Genomic DNA, 24,917 nt, shown 5'->3' on the forward strand with positions numbered 1-24,917 from the left:
GGCGCAGCCCCCCGCGGCCTGGTCTCGTGACAGCATGGGAGCACGCTTGAGAATCCCTCTGGGATTTAGGTATGAGCGACTGGCACCGTGGAGCTTATTAGAGGTGGGGCGGTGCTTGGAATTAGGCAGGACCAGTCCAAATGTAGGTGCCTAGGGGGGTTAGGCACCTGTGGGGCTAGCTGAGCAGGGCTCTCGTGCACATCAGTGTTGCATGGCCACCTAAGTCCCTTGGTGGATCAAGTGGCAGGCGTGGCCATGCGGGAAGGAGACACCAGAGAAGCAGGGCCACGGTTGTCACTGGTTTATTCTGCGGTCTCCCCGCCAGCACTCCCGTCCAGGCAGGCATGGTCAGCCAGATCTCATGGTCTCCCGCAGCCAAGCGATGTAGTTGCACACCTTAACGAACACGCCAGTCTGGTTGGGCCGGGAACATCCTTCGAAGCCCCAGGACGCGACGCCCTGAAGTTCCCTCTGGCAGACGAGCGGCGAGCCGGGGTCTCCCTGCAGGGCAAGCGCCACAAAGTGCGTTAATAGGACACGTAGAGAGCCCAACCCGGGTCCCTCATGCGACAGACCAAGGCTTTGCTCCCCAACCCTGCCTTTCAGAGTGAATGTGCCAGGCCTATCATAGAAGCGTGGGGTTGGAAGAGACCTCAGGAGGTCATCTAGTCCAACCCCCTGCTCAAAGCAGGACCAACCCCAACTAAATCATCCCAGCAGGGCCTTGTCAAGCCGGGCCTTAAAAACTTCTAAGGATGGCGAGATTCCACCACCTCCCTAGATAACCCATTCCAGTGCTTCACCACCCTCCTAGTGAAATAGTGTTTCCTAATATCCAACCTAAACCTCCCCCACTGCAACTTGAGACCATTGCTCCTTGTTCTGAGAACAGTCTAGATCCATCCTCTTTGGACCCCCCATTCAGGTAGTTTGAAGGCTTCTATCAAATCCCCCCTCACTCTTCTCCACTGCAGACTAAATAACACCAGTTCCCTCAGCCTCTCTGTGTAAGTCATGTGCCCCAGCCCCCTGATCATTTTTGTTACCCTCAGCTGGACTCTTTCCAATTTGTCCACATCCCTTCTGTAGTGGGGGGCCCAAAACTGGATGCAATACTTCAGATGTGGCCTCACCAGTGCCGAATAGAGGGGAATAATCACTTCCCTCGATCTGCTGGCAATGCTCCTACTAATGCAGCCCAATATGCCATTGGCCTTCTTGGCAACAAGGGCACACTGCTGACTCATATCCAGCTTCTCATCCACTGTCATCCCCAGGTCCTTTTCTGTAGAACTGCGGCTTAGCCAGTCGGTCCCCAGCCTGTAGCAGTGCATAGGATTCCTAAGTGCAGGACTCTGCACTTGTCCTTGTTGAACCTCATCAGATTTCTTTTGGCCCAATCCTCCAATTTGTCTAGGTCACTCTGGACTCTATCCCTACTCTCCCGCGTATCTACCTCTCCCCCTAGCTTAGTGTCATCTGCAAACTTTCTGAGGGTGCAATTCATCCCATCATCCAGATCATTAATAAAGATGTTAAACAAAACCAGCCACAGGACCAACCCCTGGGGCACTCTGCTTGATACCGGCTGCCAACTAGACATCAAGCCGTTGATCACTACCCGTTGAGCCTGACAATCGAGCCAGCTTTCTTTCCACCTTATATCAGAGGGATAGTCATGTTAGTCTGTATCCACAAAAACAACAATGGACTCCTCATTGTTTTTATCCACCTTATAGTCCATTCATCCAATCCATACTCGCTGGCAAGAATACTGTGGGAGACCATATCAAAAGCTTTGCTAAAGTCAAGATATGGGCTTGTGTAATCCAATATGTCCAATACCCTGCGCCAGTCACAGAGGATGTGAATCTATTATGCCTGAGCTGGGCTCTTCAGTTCAGGAGGGCCCAGCGTTGGCCCCAGGCACACTGTATAGCCAGTCCTTGCCCTCAGGAAGTTACAATCTAAATGGACTAAGGGTAGGAAGAGAAACAAAGGCAGGAAGGGACTTGCCCAAAATCATACAGGAAGTCAGCGGCAGAACCAGGAATAGAATACAGTAGTCCTGACTTGCAGCCCCGCTGCTCTAACCCACTAGACCCCACTCCCCTCCCAGAGCTGGGGCTAGAATACACTGGGTGATTCTCCAGAAGGGCTGGGGAGGAAGACCGTTCAGAAGCAAACGAAGACAGCCGGGCATCGGAACAATCCCAGCGTCATTAACGAGGTCCCCCGCCAACGAACCAACATGGCCGCGCAAGAGCTGCCCAGCAAACGGCCATGTCCAACTTGGGGGCCGCAATCTCAGGCTGCTTCTTCCACGTCCCTGTTTGCCCGGAGAGCGGAAACCCGCCATTTCAGGGGGGGAGGGTTCGGCTGGAAAAGTTGCATCCGTCCCGCGCGGCTGGATCTGCACTGACCGGACGCCGAGAGAGTAACCCCAGTCTTTGGGCTAAAACTAGGGTGACCAGACGTCCCAATCTGAGGGGCTTTGTTTATATACACAACGATGCCCCCACCAAAAAGTGTCCCAATTTTTCACACTTGCTATCTGGTCAGCCCAGCAAAAACGCTTCGGGCCGGACGCCCCTCGCCGCCGCTGCTGGGAACCGCAGGATCGCTGAGCGCGTCACCCGAGCCAGGCTGAGGTGACGGGACAATCGATGAGTTGCAGTGTTTTGAAGAGAGTTAATTTGGCGGTTTTCGCCACTGATCTGTCCCTACCAGCCCCTTCCAGTTGTTTTTGGGTGAAGCGGAAGCAGAAGGGACCGAGAGACGATGGCTGTGATCATTGGCTCTGAGCTCCAGGACAGCCCAAACTGTGGGAATCTCAACCACTTCTGCAGGCTTGTCCCACCCGCTCGGTCCTGCCCCAGTGGGGGGCTCCACGTCCCATACAGCCCCCAGCCCGCCCTGTCCCACCCGCTCCATCCTGCCCCAGCGGGGGGCTCCACCCCCCATACATCCCCTGAGCCCACCCTGTCCCACTCCATCCATCCTGCCCCAGCAGGGGGCTGCACGTCTGATATACAGCCCCATCCTGCCCTATCCCATCCCCTCCGTCCTGCCCCAGAGGGGGGCTTCACGTCCGATACACACACACCCCACCCGCCCTGTCCTGCCCCAGCGAGGGGGCATATCCCATACACCCCCCCCAGCCCGCCCTGTCCCACCCCCCTGCATCCTGTCCCAGCAGGGGTCGCCACACTTCATACACCCACTCCAGCCCGCCCTGTCCTGCCCCTCCATCCTGCCCCAGTGGGGGGGGGCACACCACATTCACCCACCCACGTGCCCCTCACCTGGCAGGAGTCGGTGCCCCCGTGGATCACGCCGGCACAGATCATGTTGGGGGTGATGCGGTTGGGGCGGGTGTCCTGGCACTGGCTGTCAGGCAGAACCGTGATATTCCCACAGAGCAGGACGTCGGAGTGCAGCAGCTGACCAGTGCAGCGAGACTGGCCTGGAGACTTGCGGACTGCGGGAGAGACAACGAGCGAGAGTCTCCTGATTTCTAGTAAATGCTCAGCCCAGGCTGGATCCAGGAGATCTACGTGGGGCTCTTATCTATCTATGTATCTATGTATCGATCTATCCCTATACATCCCCTCTATCTATCTATCTATCTATCTATCTATCTATCTATCTATCTATCTATCTATCTATCTATCTATCCCCATACACCCTCTCTATCTATCTATCTATCTATCTATCTATCTATCTATCTATCTATCTATCTATCTATCTATCTATCCCCATCCACCCTCTCTATCTATCTATCTATCTATCTATCTATCTATCTATCTATCTATCTATCTATCTATCTATCTATCCCCATACACCCTCTCTATCTATCTATCTATCTATCTATCTATCTATCTATCTATCTATCTATCTATCTATCCCCATACACCCCGTCTGTCTGTCTGTCTATCTATCTATGTATCTATCTATCTATCTATCTATCTATCTATCTATCTATCCCCATACACCCCGTCTGTCTGTCTATCTATCTATCTATCTATCTATCTATCTATCTATCTATCTATCTATCTATCTTGGGCCCCTTTCTCATGTAGCATCTATCTCTGGGTGCCAGCCTGGTGCCTCTCTCAGTCTTAATGTGGGCTCCTAAGGGAAGAACACAGCTTCAGCCGATGGATTCCCCTTCATCCGCATCCTAGATTCCTGTCTCACGCCCCAGCTCTTTTGCTGAGCTCCTAGATTCATAGAGTTTAGGTCAGAGCGGATCGTTCAATCGTCTAGTCTGATCTCCTGTATAGCAGAGGGCAGAGACTCTCACTCAATTACCCTGCACTGTGCCCGAAGACTTTAATTAGACCAACGCATTTCAGTCCTCAGGAGATTAAACTGCTGTGTGCCACAGGCAGAGAACAGGAGAGATCGAGGTGCTACCAAAGCAGAAGACCATGGTAACTGCAGGGAATTCATCACCTGAGATATACTCAAATTATCGCGGAAAGCGCCCCACGCCCCACATTGCAGAGAGCGGCAAAAAGTCCACCCATGGTCTCTGCCAATCCAACCTGGAGAAAATCCCTCCCCGACGCCGAACTGGAGATCAGCTGCACCCTGAGCAGGTTGCTCTTTGGGGGATTCTCATTCAAAAAATGGCGATTTGTTGAAACTGAATCTTTCCCGGCAACAAGGCCGCGGCTGCGATACATTTCCCAGTTTGCTAATTCTGGAGATAAAACACCATTCAAAGTGGTGGAAGGGGCCCCTTTTGACATTTTCCCAGCAGGACTCGCCAGGTTTCTTTCACTTCAAAAACCACTTTTCATTTCAAAATTGAAATGAAAAAAAAAAATGTAAACTCAAAACTGAAACCCGAATTGGATTTCTTTCTTTCCTCCCCGCCCCGGATTTTCCATTTGGGAAAGTTCGAAATTGAACCCGAATCAGATTTTCCCTCCTCACATTTTCAGCTTGGAAAAGTTCAAAATTGAAACCCGAATCAGATTTCTTTTCACCCCGCTGCCACATTTTTGGCTTGGGAAAGTTCGAAATGGAAACACAAATCGGATTTCGTTCTTTCCCCCAAGAGTTTCAGCTTGGGAAAATTTTCGAGATCTCAAGATTGTTCAAAACCTCACAAATTTGCCTGGGTCTGGAACCCATTTCATAGAATCATCACAGAGCGTAAGGTCAGAAAAAACCACCAGATCATACTCTGACCTGGACAATCCAGGCCAGAGAAGTTCTCCCAGTTCCCCCTGTCCTGAGCTCAATAATTCAAGTTTAATGGAAGCATTTTACAGATGGGCCTCCAGGCTAGATTAGAAGATGCCAAGCGCTGGAGAATACACCATAGAATCATAGACCCACAGGGTTAGAAGGGACCGCACGGGTCAGCTAGTCCAGTCTCCTGCCAAGATGCAGGATTAGTTGTGTCTAAATCATCCCAGACAGATGCTGTCCAGCCTCCTCTCAAAACCTCCAGTGAAGGAGCTTCCAAGACCTCCCTGGGCGTCTGGTCCATTGCCCGACTGCCCTTACAGTTAGGGAGTTTTTCCTGTGGTTTAATCTAAATCTGCTCTGCTGTAGTTTGACCCTGTTGCCTCTTGTCCTGCCCTCTGTGGCGAGAGAGAGCAACTTTTCTCCATCTCTTTTATGGCAGCTTTTTGAGTATGTGACAACATCCTTTCTATACACAGTACTGGGTTTACAATGGTGCCGTGGCACCGGGCAAACGCTCAGAAGGGGCCACAGCACCCAGACCATGGGCCTGCCCCCCACTCCGCCCTGAGGCCCTGCCCACCACTCTCTCTTCTCCACTCCAGGGCCGCCCGGGGGGGGGGGGCAAATGGGGCAATTTGCCCCAGGCCCCGGGCCCCACAGGGGCCCCCACGAGAGTTTTCGGTGGCAGGTCCCGAACACACCCGGAGCGAGTGAAGGACCCGCTGCAGAAGACCCGGAGCTTTTTCCGCTCCAGGTCTTCGGCGGCAATTCGGCGGCGGGTGCTTCACTTGCTCCGGGACCCGCCACCGAAGTGCCCCGAAGACCCGGAGCGGAAGGACCCCCGCCGCCGAAGACCCCAGGCCCCCTGAATCCTCTGGGCGGCCCTACTCCGCTCCACCCCCGTGTGACCAGTGGGTGGGTCTCAGGGGGAAGAGGCCGAGTGAGAGAGGGAGCTGGGCCTCGGTGCAGAGCGCGGGAGGGGCCACGGTCCAGGCACTGGGGTGCACAAAAGGTGAATCTGGCCCTCTCTATACAGCAGTGACCAAAACTGGACACAGTCCTTCAGCTGAGGCCTAAGCAGCGCCGAGCAGAGTGGTGCTCTCACCTCCCGTGACTTGCAGGCTCTGCCTCTGTTAACGCAACCTACAACTGCATCCGCTTGTTTGGCCCCAGCCTGGCATGGCTGACTCATGCGGCGGCTGGGATCCACCCCAACTCCCAGCTCCTTCGCGCCCCGTCCCCGGGCAGTTTGCTCCAATGGTTAGTCACCCTCCCTGGTAAAAACCTGGGCCGTTTTTTGGTTTTGGTTTTGCTCCTCTACCTTTCTGGAAGGCGCTGGTGCCCCACCCGGCCAGCACACAAGTCGAATCGGGGCGGGGGCAGTTCCTGGGCAGCGGGAGCGGCTCGACTTTGCTGTTCATGATGGCCGGCACCAGGAGTTTCACCAGCATGATGTTGTTCTGGCTGGTGCTGCTGTTGTACAAGGGGTGCGGGATGACCCGGGAGCTCATGGTCAGCTGCTCTGACCAGTCTAGATGCCACAGGTTGTGCTCCCCCAGGCGGACGTTCAGGGCGCTGCAGTAGAAAGGGGACGTGGTCACGGGGGACATGGCTGCGTGAAATGCCGGCCACACTGAAGCCCAGGGCAAAACTCCACTGGACTGCGAGGGGGCCAGGATGGCACCCATAGGAGGCCAGAAAAGACCCTCCAGTCTAAGCCCTCTGCACAGCCCAGTCCGGAGATCCTCCCATGGGGATTTCTGCCTCCAGCCCAGTTTGAGCTAGAGCACCCTCAGTGCATCCCCGAGGGAGGTTCTCCGGCCTGAGCTATGCAGGAGGGGCAGGATGGATGGGCAGAACGGTCCCTTCTGGCCTTGGAATCTATGAGACAATGAAAGGGGTAGAGTAAAGGGCATTCACACAAGGGGTGGAGCTAAGGACGTACATACACCGCCACACACACATACAAGGGGCAGAGTTAAGGGCATTCACACAAAAGGGGCGGAATTAAGGGCATTCACCTAAGGGGTCGGAGTTAAGGACACACACAAGGAGGCAGAGTTAAGGACACACACTTACCCAAGGGGGGTGGAGTTAAGGGTATTCATCCAAAGTGGGGGACTTAAGGATAAACACACCTAAGGGGGCAGAGTTAAAAGCCACACATCCAAAGGGGCAGAGTTAAGGACACATCCACCCAAGGGGCGGCGTTAAAGTCATTCACACCCAAGGGGTGGAGCTAAGGACATGCCCACCCAAAGGGGTGGAGTTAATGTTACTCACACCCAAGGGGGTGGAGTTAACGTTGTACACACAAGGAGGCAGAGTTAAGGGCACACCCACCCACGGGGGTGGTGTTAAGGACACACACACCCAAAGGGGCAGAGTTAAGGGCAGACTGGAGAACCCCCTTCCATTGGAAGAACAGTCCCTGCAGCGCAGAGGGATCACTCATGCCGACCAGCCCCTTGACCCTCCAGCCCGTGGACAGACTTACTGGCCGGTTTTGCACCGAGCAGCCGTCACCACCCACTGCCTGTGTATCAGGGTGCCGGTGCACCGGAAACGGGTCCCATCAAAAAGTGCCACGATCCACGGCTGGGAGTGCTCCCGGCACTGGAAACCCCGCAGCATCCGGGGAGTGTCCTGCGCCATGGCTGCGGGGGAGAGGGGCAGGAGTTACAGCTGGATGACCAATGGGTGTGTCACGTGCTCACACACGCGGAAGCCCACCTCCCCAGCACCCGCAGACCCCCGCAGAGAGACCCACGTACAGACACACACACTCACCCCCAGTCACCATCAGCAGCACGAGGCCCAGCAGCTCCATGGCGCTCAGTCGTGGCGATGGGCAGGGCAGAAGGCTGCTGGCTCTGGGGAGGAGACAGAAAGGGGCTCGTGAACGGAGAATTGACCCCCAGGCCCCACCCTCACCCCACAGCCTCCACCCACAGAGACCTGCTGATGGTTCTGATATTGGCATACAAAAAGGGTAGCATCTGTGGGCCAGATCCTCACATAACTCCAATGGAGCTGCGGCCGATTGACCCCAGCTGGGATCTGGCCCCATTGACTCCAATGGAGGTATGGCCGATTGACCCCAACTGGGATCTGGCCCCATTGACTCCAATGGAGGTATGGCCGATTGACCCCAGCTGGGATCTGGCCCCATTGACTCCAATGGAGGTATGGCCGATTGACCCCAGCTGGGATCTGGCCCCATTGACTCCAATGGAGGTATGGCCGATTGACCCCAGCTGGGATCTGGCCCCATTGACTCCAATGGAGCTACGGACGATTGACCCCAGCTGGGATCTGGCCCCACTGACTCCAATGGAAATTAATTACACCTGTAACCGGCACATCACCAGATCATTTCTCGTTCCCCTTGGTGGCTGGGCACTGCAGAGGCTTATGAGTCTGTGGCTGGCTCCTCAGCTCAGCAGGCAGACGCTCGCGGCTTTAGACCCAGCATTGCTGGGTGCTTGGGTGACCAGACGTTACGATAAAATCTCATATTTCGCGGTACTCCTTTTTTTTTTGCACCGCCGGCCAACGCGCTCCCCCCCCCCCCCATGTGTCCCGATATTTTCTTCCTCTCATCTGGTCACCCTACTGGGTGCAATCGGTCAATGAGCGACCTGCCCACAGACAGGTCCCCAAACACACTAGTCCAGGTCCCACCCTCCACGTGTAGGTAGTGGTACCTAGTGGAAAGAGCACTGGAGTGGGACTCAGGCAACTGGGGTTTTAGTCCCCAGTTTTGCTTCCGCTCCCTTGTGCCTCAATTTCCCCATCTGTGCAATAGGGACAATGACCCCACCCTCCTAACTGGCCTGATGGAAAGCTCTGACAAGAGCGAGGTGTTATTATCTATCTCCAGTGCAAACAGAAATGCCCACACATATTTAAATACTCTCACACGCCTCTACATGAACATACGCAAGTAATCCACATAAACACGTTTCAACATATGTGCACACGCCCACTCCCCCCCACAATCACAGACACATTTTCACACACATTTAAATGCACATTCAAACTGCCCACATGTGAATATCCACATGCAAGTACCCACATGGACACACGTGTGCACAACACACGCAGACACACGCATGCACATTCCCACATGCAAGTGCACATACACACTCTAACACACATTTAAACACAGTCATATGTGCATGCATATGCCCCCCCCCACACACATACAAGCACACACATTTAAATATACTCATGGGCACGCACGCAAATATATACACACATTTAAACACACAGAGTGACAAACACATGCATCAAATATACATGAGCACACATACAGACACACACAGAGGCACACACATGCATCACACACACATGTATGCCCCAGACATACACATACATGTATATTTAAACTCATGCAGAGACACACACGTGTGCACATATATTTATACACATGCAGAGGCACACACATACATGTGCACACACAGAGATACACACACATGCCTACACACACAAGCATGTTAACATACATGGAGGCACACACATGCAAACATACACCACATATACATGCCCACACAAATATATCAACACACACAGCGGCACACGTCTCATACACATGTGTACACGCACACACATGAACACATCAACACATGCAGCGGCACACCCAAGCAAACACACACATGTCACACATACATGCATGCACACATTTAAGTACACAGAGGCACATACATGACACCATGTGTGCACACACATAATCCATATATATGTGTGCACACACACAAATGTAGCCACACATGCAGAGGCACATGGAAGCACACACACATGTGTAACACATACATGCTCACTGACATGTTTAAATACCCAGGGGCACACACATATGACACATACATGTGTGCACACATGATCAGAGAAAAACATGCATACACGCAAACGTACACACAAACAGAGTTAAACAGAGGCACACACACCCCGACAGACCCCAGCTCCCTTCCCAAACCTACGAGGTGGGCTTTCCGGAGTAGCACCCTGCCGCGGTGCAAGCAGCCACCGCCTCCTGGACGAGTCTGGACTCAACCCGGCAGCTCCGCGCGGTCCCAGGCGACGAAGCCCGCACTGCCCGCAGGACTGGCCTGGCTCTCTCCCCGTCTCGCCCGCACCAACCTGGGCTCAGCGAGTAAGATCCTGCCCCACCGCCTCCACAAGCAGCACTCGTCCCACGCCCTGCTTGGCACCCAGGCGGCTTGGATCCAGCCTGGCTTAGCTGCCTGGTCTCGCCCGCCGCGCTCCCCTGGGCCGCCTGCTTTTAACCCCCAGCCAGCCCGCGGCCCCAGGCAATGGCAAGCGTTCGCTCTGTCGGAGACGCCTCCTTAATTTAGCCCCCTCCTTGCAATAAAGCAAAAATGTCCCTGTGTGAGTCACTTTTATTGGGGTGGAGGCCCAGAGAAACTGACTTGCAAGCAGGCCATTGGGGATATAGGTCACTAATGGAGCAAAACTCACTGGGGTCCCTAGGCTGGGCGCTTTAAGCTCCAACAGCCATCAGGTTCAGACAAGCGGAAAGAAGTTCTGGTTTCAACACGTGGTGCCTCACGACGGGCCCCTCCCCAGAATCACTCACCTCTGTGTGCTGAGGAATTCCTAGATTCCCAGGGCAGAAGGGCCCACTGTGAGCGTCCAGTCTGACCTGTATTGCACAGGCCGGAGAACTGTGCCAGAATAATTCCTGGAGCAGAGCTGTTAGAAAAACATCCCGTCTTGATTTTAGAATTGTCCCCGATGAAGAATCCACCACAACCCCTTGGCGAATTGTTCCAGTGCTTAATTACTCTCACTGTCAAAACTGTATGCCTTATTTCCAGTCTGGATTTGTCTAACTTCAGCTTCAATCCAGCAGAGGAAGGTCTAACCCCACCCCCTGGCTGGAAGAGCCCATTATTGGGTATTTGTTCCCTGGGTAGATACTTAAAGACGGGGATCCAGTCATCCCTCAACCTTCTTTGTGTTAAACTGAATACATTGAGCTCCTTGAGTCTATCACTATAAGGCACGTTTGTGGGCCCCAGATCCAGATCACTCTGAATCAGTGTCCTGTCCTCTTCCGTGTTTACCACATAGTTATTTACCACTCCCACTAAGACGCCCTAGCGGAAGGGCCCATCTACACTCCAGTTGCAAACAAAGAGAGGCCGCTTCATTTCAAGACATTAAAAGGCTACAGGGTGCAATGGGGGAGTCTTTAGTTTGTGATGGTGCGTGTTTTGTTAGGCCCTACAATAACACAGAAGTACTTGGAATGTTTGACAGACCGAGGGCAAAACGGGATGAGATTAGGTTAAATTAGGTTATTGAGTAACGACAAGCAAAAGCAAACAGAAATTAAATTCACTCCCAATATACTCGAAGGACAAAGGGTGACGTATATTTTAAAAGTTATTAGTGGTATTATGGTAGCATCTAAGAGTTACAGCCAAGACATGAGCTCCATTGTGTCAGGCGCTGCACAGACCCTGACCGAGATCGGGGACCCTGTTGTGCCAGGCACTGCACAGACCCTGACCGAAATCAGGGCCCCGTTGTGCCAGGTGCTGCACAGATCCCGTCCGAGATCAGGGACCCCATTGTGCCAGGCACTGCACAGACCCCGACCAGGTACCAGCCTCAACAGGGCTGCAGTGCAGAATGATTCTATTGTTATGGTCACCAGGTGGCGCTATTCCATATGCTCTTACAAGCTCTTTCCCTTAATGCATGGGCAGTGGCCAGCCTTTGAAGAAGTGCCCGTTGTTGTTAATTTTGTGCTGTAGTTTTCTTTGTAGCAGATCTGTTGCAAGCAGCAGGGAAATTGGCTCCTTCCTTAATTGCTCTAATGAGGGCCACTTGCTCCCTGGTTGTTGGTGCTTGAGCTGAGTATACCCACTGTGGCCGTTTGTGACCGCCTCTGCTCTAGGACTAGTATCTACAGTATAAATCAACACATTGCGCAGAGAAAACAGCCAGCCTCCGTAGCGCTGCTGTCTCCTCCAATGGCAAGCGGAGCATCAAGGCCCTGATTTCTGCTACCCTAGAGCAGAGAGGCAGCAGGGCCTTGCTTTGGAGACCATGTCGTGCAGACACTCCCTGTAGGGCTGAACTTTCCCGGCCTCCACCTCTGCTCAAAAGGGGAATTTTTGCGTGAAACCACTGGAGATATTTCCAGCAACAGGCTAGGGAGAATCAACACAGGGAGCAAATATTTAATAATGGGCTCTGCAATCTAGCGGAGAAAGGTCTAGCGCAATCCAACGGCTGCAAGTTGAAGCTAGACAAATTCAGACTGGAAATGAGATGTACTTTTTAATGGAGAAGATAATTAACGAGCGTCGTGGGGGGTGCGGTCTCCATCACTGACAATGTTTACATCAAGAGTGGATGGTTTTCTAAAAGATCTTCTCTAAGAATTATTTTGGGGGAAGTTTTGGGCTATACAGGAGGTCAGACTAGATCAGGGGTTCTCAAACTGTGGGTCGGGACCCCTAAGTGGGTCACGATGTTATTTTAATGGGGTCGCCAGGGCTGGTGTTAGACTTTCTAGGATCCGGGCCCAAAGCCATAGCCCGACCCCCACCACCCGGGGCCAGAGCCCAAGGCCTTCAGCCCTGGGTGGTGGGGCTCAGGCTACAGGCCCCCTGCCAGGGGCTGAAGCCCCTTGGGCTTTGGCTTTGCCCCCCCTTCCCCCTCCCCCCAGGATGGCAGGGCTTGAGCTTTGGCTTTGGCCCCACTGCCTGGTGCGGCAGGGCTCACGCTTTGGCTTTGTTCCCTCTGCCCAGGGCAGGGCGGGGGGGCTCGGGCGGGTCCCTCCTCCTGGGGCCGTGTAGTGATTTTTGTTGTCAGAAGGGGGTCGCGGTGCAATGACGTTTGAGAACCCCTGGACTGGATAATCGCCGTGATCCCCTCTGGCCTTGGAATTTATGAATCTATGACTCAAGGGATGCAGCCCAGCGGCTCTGCAGTTACTTATGGTCAAACCACCTGTCATGAGTCCCACTCAAAACCCCGGGGAAAGTTTTGTGATTCCAAACTATTTTTTCCTGTCTCAAGATGAAACAAAAATCAAGTCAGGTCCTATGAACAATTTTACTGGTGTAATTTCAAACCATTTCCTTGCTATTTCAAGCCTTTTTATACAACCTTTTTGGACACAAGCTGAAATTTCAAACCGACTTATAACTATCTCATAGAGCTGGAAGGGACCCTGAACGGTCATTGAGGCCAGCCCCCTGCCTTCACAGCAGGACCAAGTACTGTCCCTGACAGATTTTTGCCCCAGATCCCTAAACGGCCCCCTCAAGGATTGAATTCACAACCCTGCGTTTAGCAGGCCAATGCTCAAACCACCGAGCTATCCCTCCCCCTTGTTTGGGCTGTGAAAAAATGGGGATGTTTTGGGACCCCCAACAAATGGTTGAAATATCAGAGGGAAACTTTGGAAAACCAGAGGGGCGTGGGATGGAAAAGGGGAATGTTCCAGTAGAGACATTTGTCAAAACTGCTCCTTTCCCACACAAGCCAGCTGGGACACCGTGTGCCCTCAGAGTGTTTAGCCCAGTGAATTTTTTCCAGCGGATTGTTTTTTCATTGAGAAATTCACTTTCCAGGGTCCAAAACTATTGGCGGCGGCAGGGGGATTTCAAGAGCCAAAACATTTCATTTCGGCTTTTTCATTTCTAAATGGCATTTCAGATTTAAGTCTGGCCATTAAAACACACCCACACAGAGCAGGGCCCAGCCCCTCCAGCAGGGGGCAGGCCACACACGAACACACACACAGCAGGGCCCAGCTCCTCCAGCAAGGGGCAGCCCCCCACCCCCTTCATAGGGTCAGTCCTAGGACCAATCCTATTCAACTTATTCATAAATTATCTGGAGAAAGGGGTAAAAAGTGAGGTGGCAAAGCTTGCAGATGATACTAACCTGCTCAAGATAGTTAAGACCAAAGCAAACTGTGAAGAACTTCAAAAAGATCTCACAAAACTAAGTGATTGGGCAACAAAATGGCAAATGAAATTTAATAAATGTAAAGTAATGCACATTGGAAAAAATAACCCCAACTATACATACAATATGATGGGGGCTAATTTAGCTACAATGAATCAGGAAAAAGATCTTGGAGTCATCGTGGATAGTTCTCTGAAGACGTCCACGCAGTGTGCAGCAGCAGTCAAAAAAGCAAACAGGATGTTAGGAATCATTAAAAAGGGGATAGAGAATAAGATGGAGAGTATCTTATTGCCCTTATATAAATCCATTGTAGCACATCTTGAATACTGCGTACAGATGGGGTCTCCTCATCTCAAAAAAGATGGCATTAGAAAAGGTTCAGAGAAGGGCAACTAAAATGATTAGGGGGTTGGAACAGGTCCCATATGAGGAGAGATTAAAGAGGCTAGGACTTTTCAGCTTGGAAAAGAGGAGACTAAGAGGGGATATGATAGAGGTATATAAAATCATGAGTGATATGGAGAAAGTGAATAAGGAAAAGTTATTTACTTGTTCCCATAATACAAGAACTAGGGGACACCAAATGAAATTAATGGGCAGCAAGTTTAAAACGAAGAAAAGGAAGTTCTTCTTCACACAGCGCACAGTCAACTTGTGGAACTCCTTGCCTGAGGAGGTCGTGAAGGCTAGGACTATAACAGTGTTTAAAAGAGAACTGGATAAATTCATGGAGGTTAAGTCCGTTAATGGCTATTAGCCAGGATGGGTAAGGAATGGTGTCCCTAGCCTCTGTTTGTCAGAGGGTGGAGATGGATGGCAGGAGAGAGATCACTTGATCATTACCTGTTAGGTTCGCTCCCTCTGGGGCACCTGGCATTGGCCCCTGTCGGTAGACAGGATACTGGGCTGGATGGACCTTTGGTCTGACCCAGTACGGCCGTTCTTATGTTCTTATGTTCTATGTTCACACACACACAGCAGGGCCCAGCCCCTCCAGCAGGGGGCAGGACACACACACACACACACACACACACACACACAGCACGGCCCAGCCCCTCCAGCAGGGGACAGCCCAGACACACAAACACACACACACACAAAAGGTAAAAAACATCCACAATGGCCAAAATTGAAAAGATCTGGTGTAGTTCAAGTCTAATGGGATTTCGTTTTCTCCCAGATTTCTCGGGTCGGCTGAAAACTCCATTCCCCACTTGGCTCTGCTTTGAGCTGCTACCACAATACTAGGCCGGGGTGTATAAACCGCACATGGGAAACAAAGGGATAATGGAGGCCAAGAGGCCCACTGTCCTGCCCAGGCCTTGGGTGGTCAGCTCTAGTGGTCGGAGTCAGGAGACAGGAACCCGAGCCAGGAGCTGACCCGAGGGGCAGAGCCTGGAGACAACCCAAGGGTCGGAGCCAGGATTCACGGGTGGGAGCTGGAGTTGGGAGCTGAGCCAAGGGTCAGAGCCAGGATTCATGGGTGGGAGCTGGGAACTGGAGTCAGGAGCTGAGCCAAGGGTCAGAGCCAGGATTCATGGGTGGGAGCTGGGAACTGGAGTTGGGAGCTGAGCCAAGGGTTGGAGCTGGAGCTGGCATCAGGGACCCGGGCTGGGATCTGGAGCCAGGGAAGAAGTCCGGCTCCGACATAGCAGCCAGCCAGGAATTCGCCCAGTTGCACAGACAACTTCCTGTGCCTCCCCCAGCTTAAATAGTGCAACGGGCTCCTCCAATCAGGGCATCGTCACGAGTGGGCCAGGGTCCCATCAGCCGCAGCCTCCTGGCCGGCCGTGGAGCGGCTACCAGGTTAAGACAACCGGCTGAGGCTCTGCAGAGCTTCAGGCCCCGTGGAGCCTCACACCCATCTGGTGCATGGATCAAGCTCAGATCAGAATTGGACCCAGCTGGGCTGTTGCCCTAAAGGCCGGAGATCAGAGCTGTGGAGGGAGGAGACCTGGAGCTAAGGCGACTCTGATGACAGGCCAAAGCGGAACTGGACATCGATGCTCGGAAAGGAGCAGGACTCCAGTTAGACCCAACCACCCCACTGCCTGGGACAGGTGAGAGTGCCTCAAGGGGGCACTCCTGGGCAGTGAGCCCCAGGATAGAGGCCCGACGCTGCTCAGCGTTCACAGCGGTGAGCTGGGCCTCGGTATAAGATCACAGCTGATTGGCAAACAACGACCAGGAGAGAGCAGAGTTACAGAGTGACCTGGATCGGGGGAAACTGGGCCCTGTCAGCCTAAATCCAGCCAAATGCGAGCAAGGAATGCAGGCTGTACCTCCTGAGTGGGGGCCGTAGCTTGGAAAACAGGGGCCCTGGAAAGATTCTAAGGTTCGCAGCGGATAAGTGACTCAACGGGAGCTCCCAGGGTGCGGCTGGGGGGAAAAGGAGCCCCCGGGTGTAAACGGGGCCAGTGAGGGGGAGCCGAGGAGTGGAGAGAGCGACTCTGGGATGATGCGCCCAGCTCTGGGGTTTGTTTTTGAACAACTGCAGAGGGGCTTGATCTGTTTAGCTGATCAAAGCGGTCATGAGGTGTGTAAGGACCTTCATGGGGAGAAAAACCCAGGTACTAACAGGCTCTTGAAGCTAGGGGAGAAAAGGCTGAACAACAACCAATAGCTGGGAGTTAATGTCAGACGCATTCCAGTTAGAAAGCAGGCACCGATTTTGAACAGCCAGACGATTAACCACTGGGACAAACTCTCCAGGGCAGGGCTGGATTGTCCATCTCGTGGGGTCTCCCAGTCCGACTGGAGGCCCTCCTGGAAGCCGCTTTAGTCCAGCACAAGTTACTGGCTCAATCCATGGGGAATGGAGTGAATTTCTCTGGCCTGTGGTATGGTCAAGCTACTGTCTTCTGGCCTTAAACACAATGAAACTATGAACTACAAATCATACGTCATCAGAATAAAATGTGGAGGGGAAACTGGCCCCATGGACTCTAATGGAGCTACGGCCGATTGACCCCAGCTGGGATCTGGCTCCATTGACCCCAATGGAGCTACGGCCGATTAACCCCAGCTGGGGATCAAACACCCAAGCCCGGTGAGCCATGGAAGAGGACTGGCACCAGCCCATGGACTCGCGTGTTCTCATGGCACCAGGCTGGGATTTAGGTCATTGCCTAATAGGCTTTCATTCCTCCTCCTGCCCAGGCAAGCTGTTGGTATTAACTGGCAAGCTTTGAAGATCTACCACACCTCAGAGGGACTGCTTCCCATGATCGCAAGCTGGCTAATTACTACTGTCATAGCATCCATGGAATGCTCAAAAAGGTGCTGGATAGAGTCTGGGGCGGGCAGGGACCAGGCATCATGCCAATGCGCTGGATGAGAAGGGTGCTGCTTCTGCCACCTTGCTCCCAGCCCATGTTATTCCGCGCATGGGCGAGGCGGAGACATCTAGTCCAGCAGCAGAACAATCTCTTCTTGGCTGGGTGTCAATGGATTTCAATGCATCACATGCTCGGCAGAGGGACAGGAAGAGCAGCTCCTACCCAGGACAAGGATTGAGAAAGCCGGGCCCATCGGCTGAGAGGAAACAACAAAGGACACGAAGGAAACACTCAGCTAAATGGGCATAAAGCATTGGGCATCAGTGGAGCTACGGCTGATTGACCCCAGCTGGGATCTGGCCCCATTGACTCCAATAGAGCTGCGGCCGATTGACCCCAGCTGGGATCTGGCCCCATTGACTCCAATGGAGCTACGGCCGATTGACCCCAGCTGGGGATCAAACAGTGAGTATGGGACATCCAGGCAGAAGGACATCTAGCTGTTTATCATCAGCCACTAGAACAACAAGGAGTCTGGTGGCACCTTAAAGACTAACAGATTTATTTGGGCATAAGCTGTCGTGGGTAAAAACCTCACTTCTTCAGATGCAAGAATCAGATCAGCCACTAGGGGGCTCTCCCAGCAACTGTACACAGCTGTGCCCTGCAGCTGGCCTGCTGAGCACCCTTGAGAGGGGCCGTGGTCAATGTCCTCTGTTGTACTGCTAGCCATGGGCCCCAAGTATCCATCCATCCCCATCCACCCCCATCCACCCCCATCCACCTATCTATCCATCCCCATCCACCCCCATCCACCCCCATCCACCTATCTATCCATCCCCATCCACCCCCATCCACCCCCATCCACCTATCTATCCATCCCCATCCATCCCCATCCACCCCCATCTATCCATCCCCATCCATCCCCATCCACCTATCTATCCATCCCCATCTATCCCCGTCCACCCCGTCTATCCATCCCCATCCACCCCCATCTATCCATCCCCATCCACCCCGTCTATCCACCCCCATCCACCACACCTATCTATCTAATCTATCTATCCCCATCCACCCCCATCTATCCCCATCCATCCCCATCCACACCCATCTATCCCCGTCCACCCCCATCCATCCCCATCCGCCCATCCACCTATCTATCCATCCCCATCCACCCCCATCCACCTATCTATCCATCCCCATCCATCCCCATCCACCTATCTATCCATCCCCATCCATCCCCATCCACCTATCTATCCATCCCCATCCATCCCCATCCACCTATCTATCCATCCCCGTCCACCCCCATCCACCTATCTATCCATCCCCATCCATCCCCATCCACCTATCTATCCATCCCCGTCCACCCCCATCCATCCCCATCCGCCCATCCACCTATCTATCCCCGTCCACCCCCATCCATCCCCATCCGCCCATCCACCTATCTATCCACCCCCATCCACCTATCTATCCATCCCCATCCATCCCCATCCACCTATCTATCCATCCCCATCCATCCCCATCCACCTATCTATCCATCCCCATCCACCCCCATCCACCTATCTATCCATCCCCATCCATCCCCATCCACCTATCTATCCATCCCCATCCACCCCCATCCACCTATCTATCCATCCCCATCCATCCCCATCCACCTATCTATCCATCCCCGTCCACCCCCATCCATCCCCATCCGCCCATCCACCTATCTATCCCCGTCCACCCCCATCCATCCCCATCCGCCCATCCACCTATCTATCCATCCCCATCCACCCCCATCCACCTATCTATCCATCCCCATCCATCCCCATCCACCTATCTATCTATCCCCGTCCACCCCCATCCATCCCCATCCGCCCATCCACCTATCTATCCATCCCCATCCACCCCCATCCACCTATCTATCCATCCCCATCCATCCCCATCCACCTATCTATCCATCCCCATCCATCCCCATCCACCTATCTATCCATCCCCGTCCACCCCCATCCATCCCCATCCGCCCATCCACCTATCTATCCCCGTCCACCCCCATCCATCCCCATCCGCCCATCCACCTATCTATCCATCCCCATCCACCCCCATCCACCTATCTATCCATCCCCATCCATCCCCATCCACCTATCTATCCATCCCCGTCCACCCCCATCCATCCCCATCCGCCCATCCACCTATCTATCCCCGTCCACCCCCATCCATCCCCATCCGCCCATCCACCTATCTATCCATCCCCATCCACCCCCATCCACCTATCTATCCATCCCCATCCATCCCCATCCACCTATCTATCCATCCCCGTCCACCCCCATCCATCCCCATCCGCCCATCCACCTATCTATCCCCGTCCACCCCCATCCATCCCCATCCGCCCATCCACCTATCTATCCCCGTCCACCCCCATCCATCCCCATCCACCCCCTCGAACTATCTATCTATCCCCATCCACCCCCATCTATCCATCCCCATCCATCCCCATCCACCTATCTATCTAATCTATCCATCCCCATCCACCCCCTCGAACTATCCATCCATCCCCATCCACCCCCATCTATCCCCGTCCACCCCCATCTATCCCCATCCACCCCCATCTATCCCCGTCCACCCCTATCTATCCCCGTCCACCCCCATCCATCCCCATCCGCCCATCCACCTATCTATCCATCCCCATCCACCCCCATCCACCTATCTATCCATCCCCATCCATCCCCATCCACCTATCTATCCATCCCCGTCCACCCCCATCCACCCCCTCTATCCATCCCCGTCCACCCCCATCCATCCCCATCCGCCCATCCACCTATCTATCCCCGTCCACCCCCATCCATCCCCATCCGCCCATCCACCTATCTATCCCCGTCCACCCCCATCCATCCCCATCCACCCCCTCGAACTATCTATCTATCCCCATCCACCCCCATCTATCCATCCCCATCCATCCCCATCCACCTATCTATCTAATCTATCCATCCCCATCCACCCCCTCGAACTATCCATCCATCCCCATCCACCCCCATCTATCCCCGTCCACCCCCATCTATCCCCATCCACCCCCATCTATCCCCATCCACCCCCATCTATCCCCGTCCACCCCCATCTATCCCCGTCCACCCCCATCCATCCCCATCCACCTATCTATCCCCGTCCACCCCCATCCATCCCCATCCGCCCATCCACCTATCTATCCATCCCCATCCACCCCCATCCACCTATCTATCCATCCCCGTCCACCCCCTCGAACTATTTATCTATCCCCGTCCACCCCCATCCATCCCCATCCGCCCCCTCGAACTATCCATCCATCCCCATCCACCCCCTCCATCTATCTATCTAATCTATCCATCCCCGTCCACCCCCATCCATCCCCATCCACCCATCCACCTATCTATCTAATCTATCTATCCCCGTCCACCCCCATCCATCCCCATCCACCCATCCACCTATCTATCTATCCATCCCCATCCACCCCCTCGAACTATCCATCCACCCCCATCCATCCCCATCCATCTATCTATCCATCCCCATCCACCCCCTCGAACTATCCATCCATCCCCATCCACCCCCATCTATCCCCGTCCACCCCCATCTATCCCCATCCATCCCCATCTATCCCCATCCACCCCGTCTATCCATCCCCACACACCCCATCTATCCATCCCCATCCACCCCCTCGAACTATCCATCCATCCCCATCCACCCCCATCTATCCCCGTCCACCCCCATCTATCCCCATCCACCCCCATCTATCCCCATCCACCCCGTCTATCCATCCCCACACACCCCATCTATCCATCCCCATCCACCCCCTCGAACTATCTATCCACCCTCTCTATCCATCCCCATCCACCCCCCCTCTATCTATCCCCCCCACCCCATCTATCCATCCCCATCCGCCCCTCCATCTATCTATCCATCCCCATCCACCCCCTCGAACTATCCATCCATCCCCATCCACCCCCTCGAACTATCCATCCATCCCCATCCACCCCCTCGAACTATCCATCCATCCCCATCCATCCCCATCCATCCCCATCCACCTATCTATCTAATCTATCTATCCCCATCCGCCCCCTCGAACTATCCATCCATCCCCATCCATCCCCATCCATCCCCATCCACCTATCTATCTAATCTATCTATCCCCATCCGCCCCCATCTATCCCCATCCACCCCCTCGAACTATCCATCCACCCCCATCCATCCCCATCCATCTATCTATCCATCCCCATCCGCCCCCTCGAACTATCTATCCATCCCCATCCGCCCCCTCGAACTATCCATCCACCCCCATCCACCCCCTCGAACTATCCATCCATCCCCATCCACCCCCTCGAACTATCCATCCATCCCCATCCACCCCCTCGAACTATCTATCCATCCCCATCCACCCCCATCTATCCCCATCCACCCTCTCTATCCATCCCCATCCACCCCCTCCATCTATCCATCCCCATCCACCCTCTCTATCCATCCCCATCCACCCCCTTCATCTATCCATCCCCATCCACCCCCTCGAACTATCCATCCATCCCCATCCACCCCCATCCACCTATCTAATCCATCCACCCCCATCCGCCCATCCACCCCCTCTATCTATCTATCCATCCCCATCCACCCCCATCTATCCCCGTCCACCCCCATCCATCCCCATCCGCCCATCCACCCCCATCTACCTATCTATCCATCTCCATCCACCCCCATCTATCCCCATCCACCCTCTCTATCCATCCCCATCCACCCCCTCCATCTATCCATCCCCATCCACCCTCTCTATCCATCCCCATCCACCCCCTTCATCTATCCATCCCCATCCACCCCCTCGAACTATCCATCCATCCCCATCCACCCCCATCCACCTATCTAATCCATCCACCCCCATCCGCCCATCCACCCCCTCTATCTATCTATCCATCCCCATCCACCCCCATCTATCCCCGTCCACCCCCATCCATCCCCATCCGCCCATCCACCCCCATCTACCTATCTATCCATCCCCATCCACCCATCCACCTATCTATCTATCTATCTATCCATCCCCATCCACCTCTATCCATCCCCATCCACCCCCTCCATCTATCTATCCATCCCCATCCACCTATCTATCTATCTATCTATCCATCCCCATCCACCTCTATCCATCCCCATCCACCCCCTCCATCTATCTATCCATCCCCATCCACCCATCCACCTATCTATCTATCTATCTATCCATCCCCATCCACCTCTATCCATCCCCATCCACCCCCTCCATCTATCTATCCATCCCCATCCACCCATCCACCTATCTATCTATCTATCCATCCCCATCCACCTCTATCCATCCCCATCCACCCCCTCGAACTATCCATCCATCCCCATCCACCCCCTCGAACTCTCCATCCATCCCCATCCACCCCCTCGAACTATCCATCCATCCCCATCCACCCCCTCGAACTATCCATCCATCCCCATCCACCCCCTCGAACTATCCATCCATCCCCATCCACCCCCATCCACCTATCTATCTAATCTATCTATCCCCATCCACCCCCATCCACCTATCTATCTAATCTATCTATCCCCATCCACCCCCTCGAACTATCCATCCATCCCCATCCACCCCCGCGAACTATCCATCCATCCCCATCCACCCCCTCGAACTATCCATCCATCCCCATCCACCCCCTCGAACTATCCATCCATCCCCATCCACCCCCATCCACCTATCTATCTAATCTATCTATCCCCATCCACCCCCATCCACCTATCTATCTAATCTATCTATCCCCATCCACCCCCTCGAACTATCCATCCATCCCCATCCACCCCCTCGAACTATCCATCCATCCCCATCCACCCCCTCGAACTATCCATCCATCCCCATCCACCCCCTCGAACTATCCATCCATCCCCATCCATCCCCATCCACCTATCTATCCATCCCCATCCACCCCCTCGAACTATCCATCCATCCCCATCCACCCCCTCGAACTATCCATCCATCCCCATCCACCCCCTCGAACTATCCATCCATCCCCATCCATCCCCATCCACCTATCTATCCATCCCCATCCACCCCCTCGAACTATCCATCCATCCCCATCCATCCCCATCCACCTATCTATCCATCCCCATCCATCCCCATCCACCTATCTATCCATCCCCATCCACCCCCTCGAACTATCCATCCATCCCCATCCACCCCCTCGAACTATCCATCCATCCCCATCCACCCCCTCGAACTATCCATCCATCCCCATCCATCCCCATCCACCTATCTATCCATCCCCATCCACCCCCTCGAACTATCCATCCATCCCCATCCATCCCCATCCACCTATCTATCCATCCCCATCCATCCCCATCCACCTATCTATCCATCCCCATCCACCCCCTCGAACTATCCATCCATCCCCATCCACCCCCTCGAACTATCCATCCATCCCCATCCACCCCCTCGAACTATCCATCCATCCCCATCCATCCCCATCCACCTATCTATCCATCCCCATCCACCCCCTCGAACTATCCATCCATCCCCATCCACCCCCTCGAACTATCCATCCATCCCCATCCACCCCCTCGAACTATCCATCCATCCCCATCCATCCCCATCCACCTATCTATCCATCCCCATCCACCCCCTCGAACTATCCATCCATCCCCATCCATCCCCATCCACCTATCTATCCATCCCCATCCATCCCCATCCACCTATCTATCCATCCCCATCCACCCCCTCGAACTATCCATCCATCCCCATCCACCCCCTCGAACTATCCATCCATCCCCATCCACCCCCTCGAACTATCCATCCATCCCCATCCATCCCCATCCACCTATCTATCCATCCCCATCCACCCCCTCGAACTATCCATCCATCCCCATCCACCCCCTCGAACTATCCATCCATCCCCATCCATCCCCATCCACCTATCTATCCATCCCCATCCACCCCCTCGAACTATCCATCCATCCCCATCCATCCCCATCCACCTATCTATCCATCCCCATCCATCCCCATCCACCTATCTATCCATCCCCATCCACCCCCTCGAACTATCCATCCATCCCCATCCACCCCCTCGAACTATCCATCCATCCCCATCCACCCCCTCGAACTATCCATCCATCCCCATCCATCCCCATCCACCTATCTATCCATCCCCATCCACCCCCTCGAACTATCCATCCATCCCCATCCATCCCCATCCACCTATCTATCCATCCCCATCCATCCCCATCCACCTATCTATCCATCCCCATCCACCCCCTCGAACTATCCATCCATCCCCATCCACCCCCTCGAACTATCCATCCATCCCCATCCACCCCCTCGAACTATCCATCCATCCCCATCCATCCCCATCCACCTATCTATCCATCCCCATCCACCCCCTCGAACTATCCATCCATCCCCATCCACCCCCTCGAACTATCCATCCATCCCCATCCACCCCCTCGAACTATCCATCCATCCCCATCCATCCCCATCCACCTATCTAT

General features: G+C 54.0%; 1 protein-coding gene across 1 annotated transcript; it reads right to left on the minus strand.

Annotated features, from left to right (window-relative positions):
* Positions 1–348: 348 nt before the first annotated feature.
* On the minus strand, positions 349–8,035 carry LOC135892172 (trypsin-like). The gene is made up of 5 exons (XM_065419883.1): positions 7,996–8,035; positions 7,703–7,862; positions 6,527–6,780; positions 3,306–3,481; positions 349–501 (listed from the first exon to the last, which is right to left on the minus strand). The coding sequence occupies exons 1-5, from the start codon at positions 8,033–8,035 to the stop codon at positions 349–351; spliced, it is 783 nt and encodes a 260-aa protein (XP_065275955.1).
* Positions 8,036–24,917: the final 16,882 nt, after the last annotated feature.

This window comes from Emys orbicularis, chromosome 20 (genome assembly GCF_028017835.1).
Source record: "Emys orbicularis isolate rEmyOrb1 chromosome 20, rEmyOrb1.hap1, whole genome shotgun sequence".
Lineage (NCBI taxonomy): Eukaryota > Metazoa > Chordata > Testudines > Emydidae > Emys > Emys orbicularis.